General features: G+C 49.9%; 1 protein-coding gene across 1 annotated transcript in view; it reads right to left on the reverse strand.

Moving 5' to 3' along the window:
* The window catches only part of Igf2r (insulin like growth factor 2 receptor), an 86,128-nt gene that overhangs the window by 46,837 nt on the left and 26,119 nt on the right, over window positions 1-13,172 (reverse strand). Inside the window, exons 5-10 of the mRNA XM_070010807.1 lie at window positions 7,882-8,014; window positions 6,344-6,473; window positions 4,451-4,556; window positions 3,193-3,355; window positions 2,882-3,044; window positions 1,933-2,036 (exon numbers count right to left, since the gene is read on the reverse strand). Coding sequence (XP_069866908.1) covers window positions 1,933-2,036; window positions 2,882-3,044; window positions 3,193-3,355; window positions 4,451-4,556; window positions 6,344-6,473; window positions 7,882-8,014 — 799 coding nt within the window. The remainder of the gene's footprint in view (window positions 1-1,932; window positions 2,037-2,881; window positions 3,045-3,192; window positions 3,356-4,450; window positions 4,557-6,343; window positions 6,474-7,881; window positions 8,015-13,172) is intronic.

Consider the following 13,172-nt stretch of genomic DNA (forward strand, 5'->3'; position numbering starts at 1 on the left):
CGCTGGGTCAGTCACCATTCCGTTTTCCAACCCCCAGATGAGACTGGCACAGCCCAGTTGTTAGCAGACCCCTCAGCAGACAGGGCCACAGGAAGCCAGGACAGGCCCAGGTCAGGATGAAACAACAGGGCTCAGACCACACAAGCCAAGTGATAGTGTGGCAGCCTGGCAGGCGTCTAGCAGGGCTGGGTCCCCGCCCGGCGCCCAATAGCAGTGCCCACTGGGTCATGAGTGAGGAAGGCAGAACTCAGAATTCGGAGGTGGTCTCCTCCCATTAAGGGAGAATGGTGGAGAAACCGAGGAAGGAGAGGTATACTCCAACCAAACAAAGGAGGGGAGCACTTGCCACCCAGACTGAGAATGCTTGGGAAGTCATGCCACTTCCAGACAGAGCCAGTTCCAACGCTGGCACAAGCTTCTCCACACTGCTCCACTCAGCTCTGCAGGCTCAGCCAATCCCTGACCTGCTCCCAGCTACCCAAGTCTATGCCTTTGAAGGCCTGGACCTGGCCCCTGCAACCAGCCAGGTACCTGGCTAGCTGCTCCTTTGGGCTGCCCGGCAGCCAGCCTACTGACCTCAGGCCTCCCTCTGGGTAAAGGGCAACACAGAGCAAAAGCTTCAGCCACCACAGTCTTATCTCCCATCTGTTTATAGAATGCCTGAAGGCCATCTGCCTCCACAACCCCTCAGGCCTTCCAGGGCCTTAGCAAACAGGTACTAAAAAAATGTAGATGAGAGAGTGATAAGGAAGAGCCAGGCCGCCAGCTCCAAAGACAGAGGGAGCCCTGAGGACCGAGCAGTACCAGCAGACCCTGCCAACTGCCAACCAGAGCCCGCAAGGTCTCACGTAGCCCGCGGGTACCCTGACTCTGGCTGAGCTGCCTCAGCCCATTCTGCGCTTGGTACAGTCATACGGCCTCTCCCAGATCGCAATGAGTTGTGTAGGAAAGACCAAACTGCCCAAGCTCTGCCAGAGAAACACACAAAACAAACAGCAGCTCCAGAGAGACCCTCAGGAGAGGCAGCGCCTGTGCCTGAGCCCCATGGAACACAGACAAGGCTGAAAGCTCCCAAGGAGAGGCCTTCAGAAGCACATCAGCAGGGGCAGGGCACGGCCTGGGGCCCAGGAACAGAGCAGGTTTCTGGTGCCGAGGAACCCAGTCGCCTCTCTACAGTGGCCATGTGTGTGGGAAATCTTCAAGCGCATACCTTGATGCCTCAGAGCCACTTCTAGTCACCATGTCTTCAATCAGCATTTCCCAGGACATCTTGCAACCCTCAAGTCTAAACATTACCACAGAGCCACCACTTTGCAAAAACAGGTTAGTTCGAAAATCATGGCATACAGCAAACCCTGGCTGGGTCGCTGCTGCACCACACGGGGCCTAAAGCCACCAGCCTCATGAGCCATAAACGTCTTTCTTGTAAAATGAAAGGGGAGGAGGGAAGGAGAGAAGAAAAGATGAGAGAGAAGGAAAGATAGGAGAGAGGAGAGAAGAATGAGGGGAGAGGGAGGAGGAAGGAGGAGAGAGGGAGGGAGGAAAAGGAGAGGGGAGAGAAGGAAGTCAAATGATGGCATGAAGGAAGGTACACCAGAGAAGCAAAGTGGCCTCTGCCAGATCTGCCCTGGCTGGAGCTGTGCAGAAGAATTCAAGGCAGAAACTCTCCTAGCTAGCAGGGCTAGGCCTGTTCCCAAGACAAACACACAGCAGAGGAAAATGGAAACAAGATGTGTGTGCTGTGGGAGGGGTGAGGGCTGGAGAGAAGCTCTTATGCCAACAGAAAAACTCAGTCTAAGGACTAGAGATGGCCAAGTCCAAAGGAGAACATCAGACTGCTTCATTCCGCATTCTACTTTCAATAAATGCGCATACATGCATACACACACACACACACACAGTACAAGGGGTTCAGGTCCAGCACACACTCACCTGCAGTCTTATTGCACTCAAAGTTTATGACACTCATCCGCTGAAAGCCAGAGCTGCATTCGTCGCCTCCAAAATATATCAAGGTGAGGTCTCCATCTGAGTACCTAGATTTGTGTGCATATACATACAAATGGAGTTTGTTGAACCAAGATAGAAACTTCAAGTTTTACAAACTGCATATGAACCCTTCTGCATGCTGGCACAAAACATCAAACTCTCAAGGTAGCTGGGCAAATGTTGTAAGGAAACATGTCTCCAATGTCCAGCGCCGTCATCCAGAGTGCCGGCAGAGCATGGCCACGAGGGCGCTCCTGCTCTCAGTTTGGGATTTCATGCAAAGTAAACAAATGCCATGGAACCAGACATCCCTTCTAGCAGCTGTCCAAAGCACCTCCTACCTCAACGGTCCTGGACAACAATAAACCTCTACAATGCTCTCTGACGGAATTAACAAGTTAGGTCACAAGAACTGCACTGAGGAGCTATTTTCAACTTGTATATATAACTAACAGGGTTTCAGGTTCTCAAAATGCCCAAAGAAAATCAAGATTCCACACAAACATAAGTTTTAAATACAAGAACTTAAAGCACCATCCATGCATGGAAAAAGACAAGTGTGAGGCCCTGACTTTAAGCTCCAGTACCAGCAGCTAAATAAATAAATAGATAAATAGGCCCTGGAGGAAAAATACAAGAGTATGTCAACTATAAACTACATAAATTTCCTACAGCATAGTTCCCTACAAACAATAGACTTATAAAATCAATGGTTCTAACAGACCCATTCTTATAAAACCAGGAAAAGCATCCAGCTGTTTAGGAACAAATGTCAGGTTGCCCAAGTGATACCGGAAGGAGTGCTGGCCCGAACTTCCCGGTGCTCAGAGAGCCAAAGGAGGAATTGTGCACACACAACACAAGTGACAACCACAAGGCAGCGCTTACACACCGGAGGGTCTGGTTCTGGTGTCTTCCTGATATTTTGACTTGTGTAGAATCAGTCTTCTTCACTTGGCAAACTGCAGCCTCTTTGTTATTGCAGATCTGGACATCAGCGTTTCCACACACACTCATGTAAAATGTGTATTCTTTTCCATCCGCAACATAGGACCCTACAGATGTGAGACACAAGAAGAGCTGGCTTCCATGGACCGGTACACACAGCGTGGCACTCCTGAAGGCAAACCTGACCCCTGCCTGCCAGTCCAGTGAGGCCCTGCCTCTCCCAGCCGGAAGCAAGGCAGAGCAGGGACCACGCACCGGTCTGCTGGGCAAGGGGTCTGAGGTCGATGGCGATGTCGTGCTGCTCGCTGTTCAGGAGGCAGGTTCCGCTCTCCAGGTAGTCTCGGTGGCAGGCATACTCGGTGATCCACTCAACCTCGTAGCGGCAATTGGACTTGGCAGTGAGCTTGGGAATGGTACCCTACCAGCAGCAAGGCAAAAGGAGTGGACAAAGAGTTCTAAACAACATCTTAAATGTTTTGGAAAGCTCACCGACAGATTAGGTTTTTTTTATTTTTCTATTCTTGGTTTTTGAATCACACTTGACACAATGATTAAATGATTTATAGAAACTTACTTTTACCTTTTTTAAAACTTCTATCATATTTTAACTTTAATTTTTTTTTTCCATCTGACTTAGAACAACTCCATCTCCTTTCAACTCCCTACATAGCAACACTCACACTTCAACCAGTGAAGGTATCCTGACGTGAGGGTCACAGAGAATCATGACCCCACAGGCAGCCCAAGAGAGCCACTGCGGTCTTCTCCCGAACTGAGAGCCTCCCAGCGCCCTCCAGGACTCACCCCAAGGGCAAGCACCAAAAGCCTCAACTGCAAAAGCCACAAGATGGAGGAGTGAAGGCTTATGATTAAATGTGTCTTCACCCACAACAGCTTTATCCCATTCTGTTTTGTGGTTTGTATAGTGTTATGGGGTTGTTTTGGGTTTTATTTTTTAGGTAGAGTTTTATTAAGCAACTCAGATTATCCTTGAATTCTTAATGTCTCCAGGGTGCTAGGGTTAAAGGCATGTACCACCATGCCCAACTCAGAGCAGCTTTGAGGGCAGGCACCATGTGACTGACACCTGGCCAGTCTTAAAAAGGAGTCACAGATGTCTCCCAGAGAAACCATGTCCCCTCTTTCCGTGGTATACCTCCTACCCCATGTACATGGTCAGCCAGCACTGGTGGTACTTGCCTGCTATCCAAGCCCTTGGAAGATCAGTCAGGACAATTCTGAGTTCTAGCCCACCATGGGTCTACAGTGATACAGAATACTGTCTAGAATACACACACAAACACACACACTACCCAGTGTAGTGAGCCCGAGATCAGAGCTCTCCAGGAAGCTTGCTTCATCTTCCCACCAAGTCCCAGGCCCTTGGGATTGTCCCAAGCCCCGCACCTGCCTGCCTGCCTGCCTGCCCGCCTGCCTGAAACACGGATGTGTGTCACACGAGGGATTCGGGCTGAGCTTATAGCTTTGCCGCCACCCTGAGGAAAGCACTCACCTCCCTCCGCTCAGATGGGCACACAAACGTGATCGTCACCGCGGGGCTGTGGCCATCACAGAAGTCCAGCTGCCCTGGCCCTTCCCTCGCATAGCTCAGGACAAGCCTGTGGGAGCCATACACGGAGAGAATCACAAACACATACAGCAGGTTCCAATTAACATCCTATCCTGAGCACTTACTGCATGGGGACGCAGGAGAGGACAGAAGAAACAAACTATAGCAGCAACAGCACAGAACAACTTCCATTTCCATTCCAGAAAACAGCTTAAAAGCAACCTATTGTTAAAAGTCAAATAAAATGGCCAGAGTATAAACTGAAAATACTTAAAAGACTAAGGGGAGCTGCTTGAGCTTTCAAATGAATACTTTCATAAATGACATAAAGCCAAGAGAGCAGAGCAGAGCAGGCCAAGGGCACTACTGGCCCCAAGGCTGCAATCTTTTCCTCTTGAAACAACAACTTTGTGCAAGCCAAAAAGTTTGCTCATAGGCTGCAAGCAGCCGGCCCAGCAGCACCAGCCAGGCTCTCCTGAGCACCCAGAGATCTCCAGCGAGGGCCTGCCAGGATGGGTCAGCACCGGTCAGAGGGCCCCTGCCTTTGCTGTGGATATGCCCAGCATCCCATGCACCAAAACACAAGTGCTAAAAATAGATGCCCTGCCTCTTCTCCCCGTCCAGCACACATTGCTGCTCCATGGCCCACATTTCTCTAGAGCCCCGGCAGCCTGCCCAGATCTGATTCATCGGCCTGTCACTCCCAACACTCGGCCTCATGGTCCACATGCTGCAGCAGTGACCCCGAGGGGTCGGGGACTCTAACGAGTAAAAAGAAATTTAGACAAGTGGGTTCTATACCAACAATTCTGGTGTCTTTCTAACAAGCAGACATGAGAGCACACACACTACGCAAGGACACAAAGGAAGACAGGAGACAAGACCCGGGACAGGCCACAGGAGAAAGCAACCCAGCTGACACCTTGTCTCAGACTTCTGTGACCTGACAGTGAGGAAATAAAAGTTCTGTGGCTTAAGCCCCACAGTATGCAGCTTGAGCAAATTAATATGGATGGGCATATAGAAAATCCCAGCATTTTTAACTTAGGCCATGCTGCAGTGTCCTCTGCAGATGAAACAGCAATGTGCACTGCACATCACTCCTCACGTTTCCCCAACACAGCAACAGCTCCAGACCACAGCCAAGCAAAACAAGGCCTATGAGAGGCCCCAGGAGGGAGAAGAGGAAACCTGTTCAGGACATATCACCTACACATAACAAAAGAAACCATCTTCTCGCCAGAGGAGGCACAAAGCTGTCAAAGAAGCAACCGCTCTCCACTGGGAACTGGGGTGAACTGAGGTACTCGTGCCCTGGACCTAAGCGCAAGATCGTCCTGGAGGACAACCAGCACACTGCCAGTCCTGTTTCCTGCCCTCTATGGAGGACATGACTGGTCCTAGGGAATGAAAACCATGAGAAGCCCCGAGGGGACATTACCTCCTAAAGCAAACAGAGGCCTGGGATGTGGCCTAGACCACCGTCTGCATTTACTCCCACGGGTACCATAGGACTAGAAAGTGAGCAACAAGAAAAGTCTGATGAGACTCAGTTGTCACCGATGGCCTTAAAAATGCATGGGAAGAAGCAAGTTCACAGACTGACCCCAAGCTCTTCTCTACAAGTCAGTTTAACCATTTTTATTAGCATGTATCAATTATGCAAGCAATTGGCTTCACTGTAAGATCTTCATCCCTGCATATAACATAGTTAGATTCTATTCACACAGACGCCAGTTACTCTCACCCATCCTCTGGCTCCCAGCCCCTTCCTTGTCCCTAAACCAGTCCCTTGTTGATTGAAAATGTAAACCACAGTGGAGGTCGATGACTGACCTGTCCTTGCTCACCAGCTTCAGCCCATCCTTGGGCTGGCCCACATCAAACCCCTCATTTCCTCTCAGCAGGCAGGCAGCAGTACCAGTAGGACAGGCACGCAGCTGTGGGCTTGAGCCCCGGAGGGAGTCTGGAAAACATCGCAGGTGACATTCAAGCAGATGTGTCAGATACAGTCCCCACGTGTATCCTGAGGTCCAGGGTCTTGCTAAACGACTGGATTTTCAGTCAGTTAAGTGCACAACCCCCACCCAGAGGCCCAGGTGAGCCCTTCTAAAGCATCGGTGAGGAAATGTGAAGTACTGCTCTGCCTGACCATGATAGGCCCTAGTGGACAGATCAGACAGAGACACAGACACGGACACGGAGACAGACATGGACACGGACACACACACATACACACACACACACATTCTCTAACTTTGTTCTAGCCTCCTCTACTCACTTTGGTCTAGCCTATCTTGCTCCCACTCTCTTGTCTCCCTCCCTCTCTCTAGCCGTACACTGATACAGTGGCTGGTGTGTGCTTTCACAGGCTGGAGGAGAGAGGACAGAAACACAGTAATGCATCCCGAATACACCAGACCTTTCAAACCACAGCAGGCAGCTATGGCAAGTGTGGCTGTGTTTCTCCCGACCCTTACATCTTAACGCACAGGCTACCTGGCTGACTCACTCCATACCTCCTCCTACCTAGCCATATGCTCCACAAAAGTATCCAGAACCTCAAAACATGCCCAGCCACAGAAGTAGTGAAACTCTCCTGTGGGTGGGGGTTAGCCTCCTCTTCCCGGGCAGAGGGAGAGGATGCCCCTGCCTCCTGCCATGGGGGTCACCTGCCAACAAGCAGGGCAGCAATCCTGTGGCCCACGGCAGAGTCCAAGGGCCACGTGATGGCCCCTTGGTCCCCCTCCCAGTGCCGCTGCGCCCAGGCCCTCAGGGTCACACCGCCTGGGTTCCCAAAGGCAAAGGAAAGGCACGTGCTTGCAAACAAAAGATGGACACCTGGCCACACATCTCACTGTCCACGAAAGCAGCAGGGTCACATCCAAGGTCACTTCAGGGCAGAGGATGTGAATACAAAATGGGGAGCCAGGGAGATCAACACTACTCTGAGAACCAATGCAGCAAATTCAACCAAAACTGCTACTCATGGGAAAGAAAAAGTAATGTTTGTAAGACAATGGCCAGTGAGTTCAGATAATCTTCAGGAGGATAAAAGACCAGAAATCTAAATGTTTTCCAAATCAAAACAGCCTGTTTCAGAAGTCAATATTCCATGAGAACTCAACTTTAACACCAACCTTGAATGATTGACCCACTGAAAATGAAGGGCAAAGGCTGTCCCTGACAAAGGGACCACACAAAAAATCTAAGTGAAGTTCATCTCTGGCTAGTTTGGGGAGCCATTTAGGGGTATATTTATTATTGTAACTATTTAGAAATAAGTTCGACCTAATCAGTAACACGGCTGTCCACACAGAACAAAGACGGGAGGGGAAGGGCGGCCCTCCGTGCCCCTCACCCATCACGCTCACCTATGTCTCTACACACGTTGATGAACAGGGAAGTGTCGGGATCAGAGTCATCCACCAGGTAGCCTCCGCTCAGCTTGATCAGCGGGTTTAAATCGTGTTTCTTCAACTCGGCGTCGAATGCATAGCATGGCACCTGGGAGGGAAGGAGAAGAGAGAACCTTCCTTCATCACACACCCTGGGACTTGTGGTCAGACAAGCTTGAGGCCGATACCACACAGCACTGGGCTCTGTTCCCGTGGCCTTCCAGGCCATGGTGCCGAGGACTAAGGACGCGTGAAAAGGGTGGACAAGGGTGCCATCCTCTGTGGTTTCTAGTGCTGTTCTCACCTACGCGAAGCTGCGCCTCTGCCCCTGCCTCCTCAGGGCACCACCCCTCTTCCCGCCTCTCCCTCTCACCACCTCTCCCGGTACAATACCTACCACCATGCTTGTCTCTGAATCCTCCACTGCTACCCTCACATCTGTGCAACTTTCAGCTCAATTCCTTCATCCATCCCTATGCACCAACTCTTCTTCCTCACTCCCTGCTCTCCCTAGTGCCCTCCTGAATGCTAGCAGACGGGTCTCTGTCTCTTCCCCATCAAGGCCACACCTGCCAGGGGACTTGGACAGCTGCCAGATGAGGCTTATAGTTCAGGCTTCCAAGCCTTATCTGGTCTGAAGAACCCTCCATGTTTCCAACCACGGGCTGCCTTGAACAGCTAGCTCTGCCCCTTGCGTCCTGGACACCCAGCAGTGCCTCGCAGCAGGTTCTTTCTCAAACATTTCTCAGCATCCCTCTGGCTCGCTAAACACAGGTCTCCACAGCAGGCCCGGGACACCTTGCCCCCTTGTCTAGGTACCCTTTGGTGCCCTGGTGGAATGTGGCCTAAATCCCGTCTGGTGACCCCAGCCCAAGAACTCTAGCTCTCACCTTTCCCTGTAAGTCCTGCCTTGCGGAACCAACAGAACAGCTGCGTTTGTGAGCACAGACTCGAGACAGGGTGCTCAGGCTCAAGCTCCATTGTTGAGCAACGTTGGATGAGCAAACTACCTCAGTTTCCCCATGTATCAGAAGGAGAGGATGAGCTTCATGGTTTCTCGGGGCTGTTGTACAGCACAGGCGGCTCTGCTGTCATTTGCTGTAACCACCGTCACTCTCAGACACACAAAAGCAATTCGGGTTTAACATCTAAAACTGGACTCTGATTTCTCCCCCAAACATGCTCTCACTCCAGTGTTCCCCACATCAGCAAACGGGACAAGCATTCAATCAGATTCTCAGACAAAGACTGTGAGCTCTGGCACAGCCCCCCTTTCTTACATGCTACACACACCCACTGGCAAGTTCCCGCAGTCCTGACTTCAAACTCCATCCTGGGCTCCCTTTCCCCCTCCTCCACCAGCCCCCCCCTCCAGTCCTCACGCCTGCTCCAGTCTCTCTGGCTACAGCATGGCCACACCCTTAGCCTCCACCCAGTCTCTACAACCACAGGCTTCAGCTTTCAAAAGAGATCGGCCCACACCCCTCCTTGCACCTTCCCACTCTGCAGAGAATAGAAAGGAGGCCGGTCTGGTCCCCTCCCCCCTCCCCACACTCAAGCCTCTTCCTCCTCTGCCCTCTGCTCACCCCACACAGCCTTGGCAACCTCCCACTGCAGCCCCGCCCTAGGAACCAAGGTTGCCTGGATCCCTCCTTCACATCCTTCAGGCCTCAGACAAAATGTCTCCACCTAGTAAGGCATTTTCTGAGACCGCTTTGTGGCCTTTCTCAGCCTTCCATTTCTTCACAGCACGGACATGCCACGTGGTACCACACACTGCTATCTGGCCTGACCCCTCCCAGAAACAGGGCCTCCGGCCTGGAGACAGCCCTAACCAAGGCTTCAGAAAATGCCAGGTACAAAGCACGAGCTTAGTCAGAATCTACTCGAGAAAATACAGCAGCCACCTTTCCGCACCCTAATTTATGGCCATGTCTATGGACAAATGGCTCTCTTAATGTGTCAAGGAACTCATTAGTGTCATGAGACCCTGTACATGAAAACCTTTGCCTCATTGTGAAACAGAGCATTCAAGCCCAAAGATGCACCCAGAAGTAAAAGGCTCCACTTACCAAGAGAAAGAAAATCACTGATTAAATGACCTGTTTTAAGATACCCTAAGGAATACTCTCAAAATCCATGTTCCGGCAACCATTTCCAAGTAGTTGCCTTTATTTCCATGGAAACACTTCCTAAAATTTTCTCTTTTTGGTTTGATGCCATGCATAAGCCAGACTAAGTACAAAAGTTAACTGCTTAATAGTTAGCTTTCAAGTTTTTCTTACGAAGATGCTATCAAATCTGCAGGCAGGCTTTAGCTTACTGACCTTTTTCTCAGGCCTGATTCCAGAGATTTCTCAGAAAGCTTGGAGGGCCTATCTAACAACTTTACAGTTCTGCACAGCTTCAGAGCATGTAAACTCCGGCCTGCCAAACCCACAAAGCCATCTCCCACCACCCAACAAACTTCCCCAATCCAAAGGAATCCCTGATAAGGGAGGAGGTTGGCATGCAGAACCACAGTGAAGGCCACATTCCCACAAAAGGCAAGGCCACATTCCCACAGAAGGCACAGAAAAGAAAAGGAGGTTATCTCTGCAGGCTAGCTGGTGTTCAGTGAAAGCAACCATATGTGTCTCTAATCCCACAAATCTAAAGCTTGTCATCCACAGAAAATCATGTGAGCCCATTCACTCATGAGGGGAATGAGTCAGCTGGCTGGTTAGGGAGAAGCCAAATACAAGCCTGAGACAGAAATGGAGACACTATGGCACGAGGCCAAGAATGAAAGGGAGGGGGGTGGAGGGGGGAGCCGCCACTCTGGAAAGAACCAACTGCTTTGACTCTTCTCTTCGAGGACTCCAGGTGGAGGTGTCCATGCCCCCACTGCTGGCAGTACCACCCTTGTGCTGCCATGTCACTCCAGGAGAGGAGAGAAAACACCCAACAGTGCTCCACAGAACTAGAGTGTGGGTGGCAAATAGCAGTCCAGGACGCCAGAGCAATGCCTCCTACTTCCTGCCCCACCGTGCAGGGCAAAGGAGACATTCACCAGCTTGGGAAAGGAACTGTCAGCGACATCCTATACACTCTGCTAACGTGGACGCTGCACTGCATCTCGCCAGACTCTAGCAAGAACACAGCAAGCCAGCAACTTCCAGGTACCAAAGACATACACACAGTATTCTCAGGAAATAATTATGAGCCAATCACCAGTGGCTCACTCCTGTAATCCTAGCTACTCAGGAGATCCAGAAAACTGCAGTTCAAGGACAGAAAAGTCTGTGAGATTCCAGCTTCAAAATCATCAGCAAAAAGGCAGGCTGGCCGGCCAATGGCTCACACCTGTAATCCTAGCTACTTAGGAGGCTAAGATCTAAGGATCATGGTTCAAAGACAGCCAGGCAGGAAAGTCCATGAGACTCTTATCTCCAATAAACTACTTAGAAAATGGGAAGTGGCACTATGGCTCAAGTGGTAGAATGCTAGCTTTGAGTTGAAGAGCTGAGGGACAGTGCCCAGACCCAGAGTTTAAGCCCCACAACCAACAACAACAACAACAACAAAAAAGCCAAGATTTATGTTTAAAACTCTCCCCAGAATTTATACAGCATAGGTGTAAATGGCACTGTCCAAAACTACCATGATCTCTGTCCATCTTTCTGAATTGGACACAGAGAAACAGGGCAAATATGACAAAGGAAGGTATGGAAAAGAAAAACACTTGAAGCTAAGCAGCTGAGACTTCTGGAGGTATTTTGGCGGATGAGGAGTGTTTTCCAAGTACATCAAGCATGAGTAATTTATTTTCTTTTACTGATCCTACTGAAGCCTATCCACAGTGCAGCCCGGGACCGCCCATGTTCCAGCAGTCACTGCACTCTCTGGTCCTTTCCCTCTAACAACTCTCCCAAGGGCAGAGGGCAATCGGGAATACGGCTGAGCCGGGGCCCCAGAAAGCAAGAACCAACTCAAAACTGGAAAGTGACAATGGGTTCAGTCAATAAAAACAGCATAGGAAAAGAGACAAATAAAGAGGCAGTAACTCAGAACAAATTGCTAACACTTCTCCTGCTTCTTCAGATCAGCTTCTAAGAGAAATCAATCTTCGAGAAAAATACAGACTCTGGCTCCCTGTCCCCAAAGACCTCTCAGAACACCGGCTACACAAAGCTATCAAAGCCACAAGGAAAGGACTTCAGGCTGGATGAGACACACAGGTGTCCGTCACGTACGCCTGCATTTTTACAGTCCTGTAAAAACGTAAACACCATTCTTAGTTCTGGGTCGTGAGTGGGACAGGAGTTCTTACAGAAAACAAGTTGCCACTTGTTTCTCCAGGAAAGCATTGTTTCCTAAGTAGTGGAAGATACCATTGTCACTTTGGATACTCTAGATCAAACAAAACCCTAGTGTCTCTAGCAGGTTGGATAATTAAGCCCAGAAGAATGTCTGTGGGGCTCAAAAAGGTCAGGGGTGTGGTGGAGGAACTAAAAAACTCAGCCACCTGGACAGCCTACCCTACCCTGCACTTTGAGATGTCACTTTGAGATGTTTTTCCTACTGCCAGCAATATAGGCTTAAGTTTTACAACTGAGAGTTTAAATTTTACACCACTTCCCAATTATATCGGCCTCCTTTCCACTTTAAACTGGGGCTTGAATTCAGGGGCTTGAGTTTGGTAGCCCTGACATTCTACCGCCTGAGCCAAGACTCCAGCCCTATATTTTTCTTCACTGAGATCCTTATAGGATTTTCTGGAAAGAAATATTTTGCCTCTTTCTCTTCAGACTATCTTCTCTTTAAGGATGACCATATTTTTTAAAACCACTGAAAATTTATTTACAACTTCATTTTTCAACAGTAAACATCTTTTTGCTCTCTTCAGTTACACAGTATGAGGCCAATAGTAAAAATTACTGATCACTACCATTTGTTAGTTCTTAAGTTCCAACAGGCTCTGCACACAACCCATAAGGACAGGAACCTAAAGGCCAACCGTGAGAAGAGTCAGTTATCTTATCTGAGCAGGACCAGGACTGCAGGATCTGAAGGGGGGGAGGGGGGTCTCCGCTGTGTCCCACAGCCAGGAACAATCAGGGCAGATCCACAGGGTGGGGTGGAGAAGAGGGAAATGCCAGGAGACTCCCTGTATGGCATTTCAACTATACTTAACAACACTAACTACTCACCAGTGTTGTGTCTTCAAAGTCACTGAGTCTATTTTAAGTACTCTCACCCCAGTAAGCCACTTTACTAAGCTCAAT

The sequence above is a fragment of the Dipodomys merriami genome, unplaced genomic scaffold, assembly GCF_024711535.1.
Source record: "Dipodomys merriami isolate MVZ:Mamm:240054 unplaced genomic scaffold, mDipMer1.0.p SCAF_8, whole genome shotgun sequence".
In the NCBI taxonomy this organism is placed as follows: Eukaryota; Metazoa; Chordata; class Mammalia; order Rodentia; family Heteromyidae; genus Dipodomys; species Dipodomys merriami.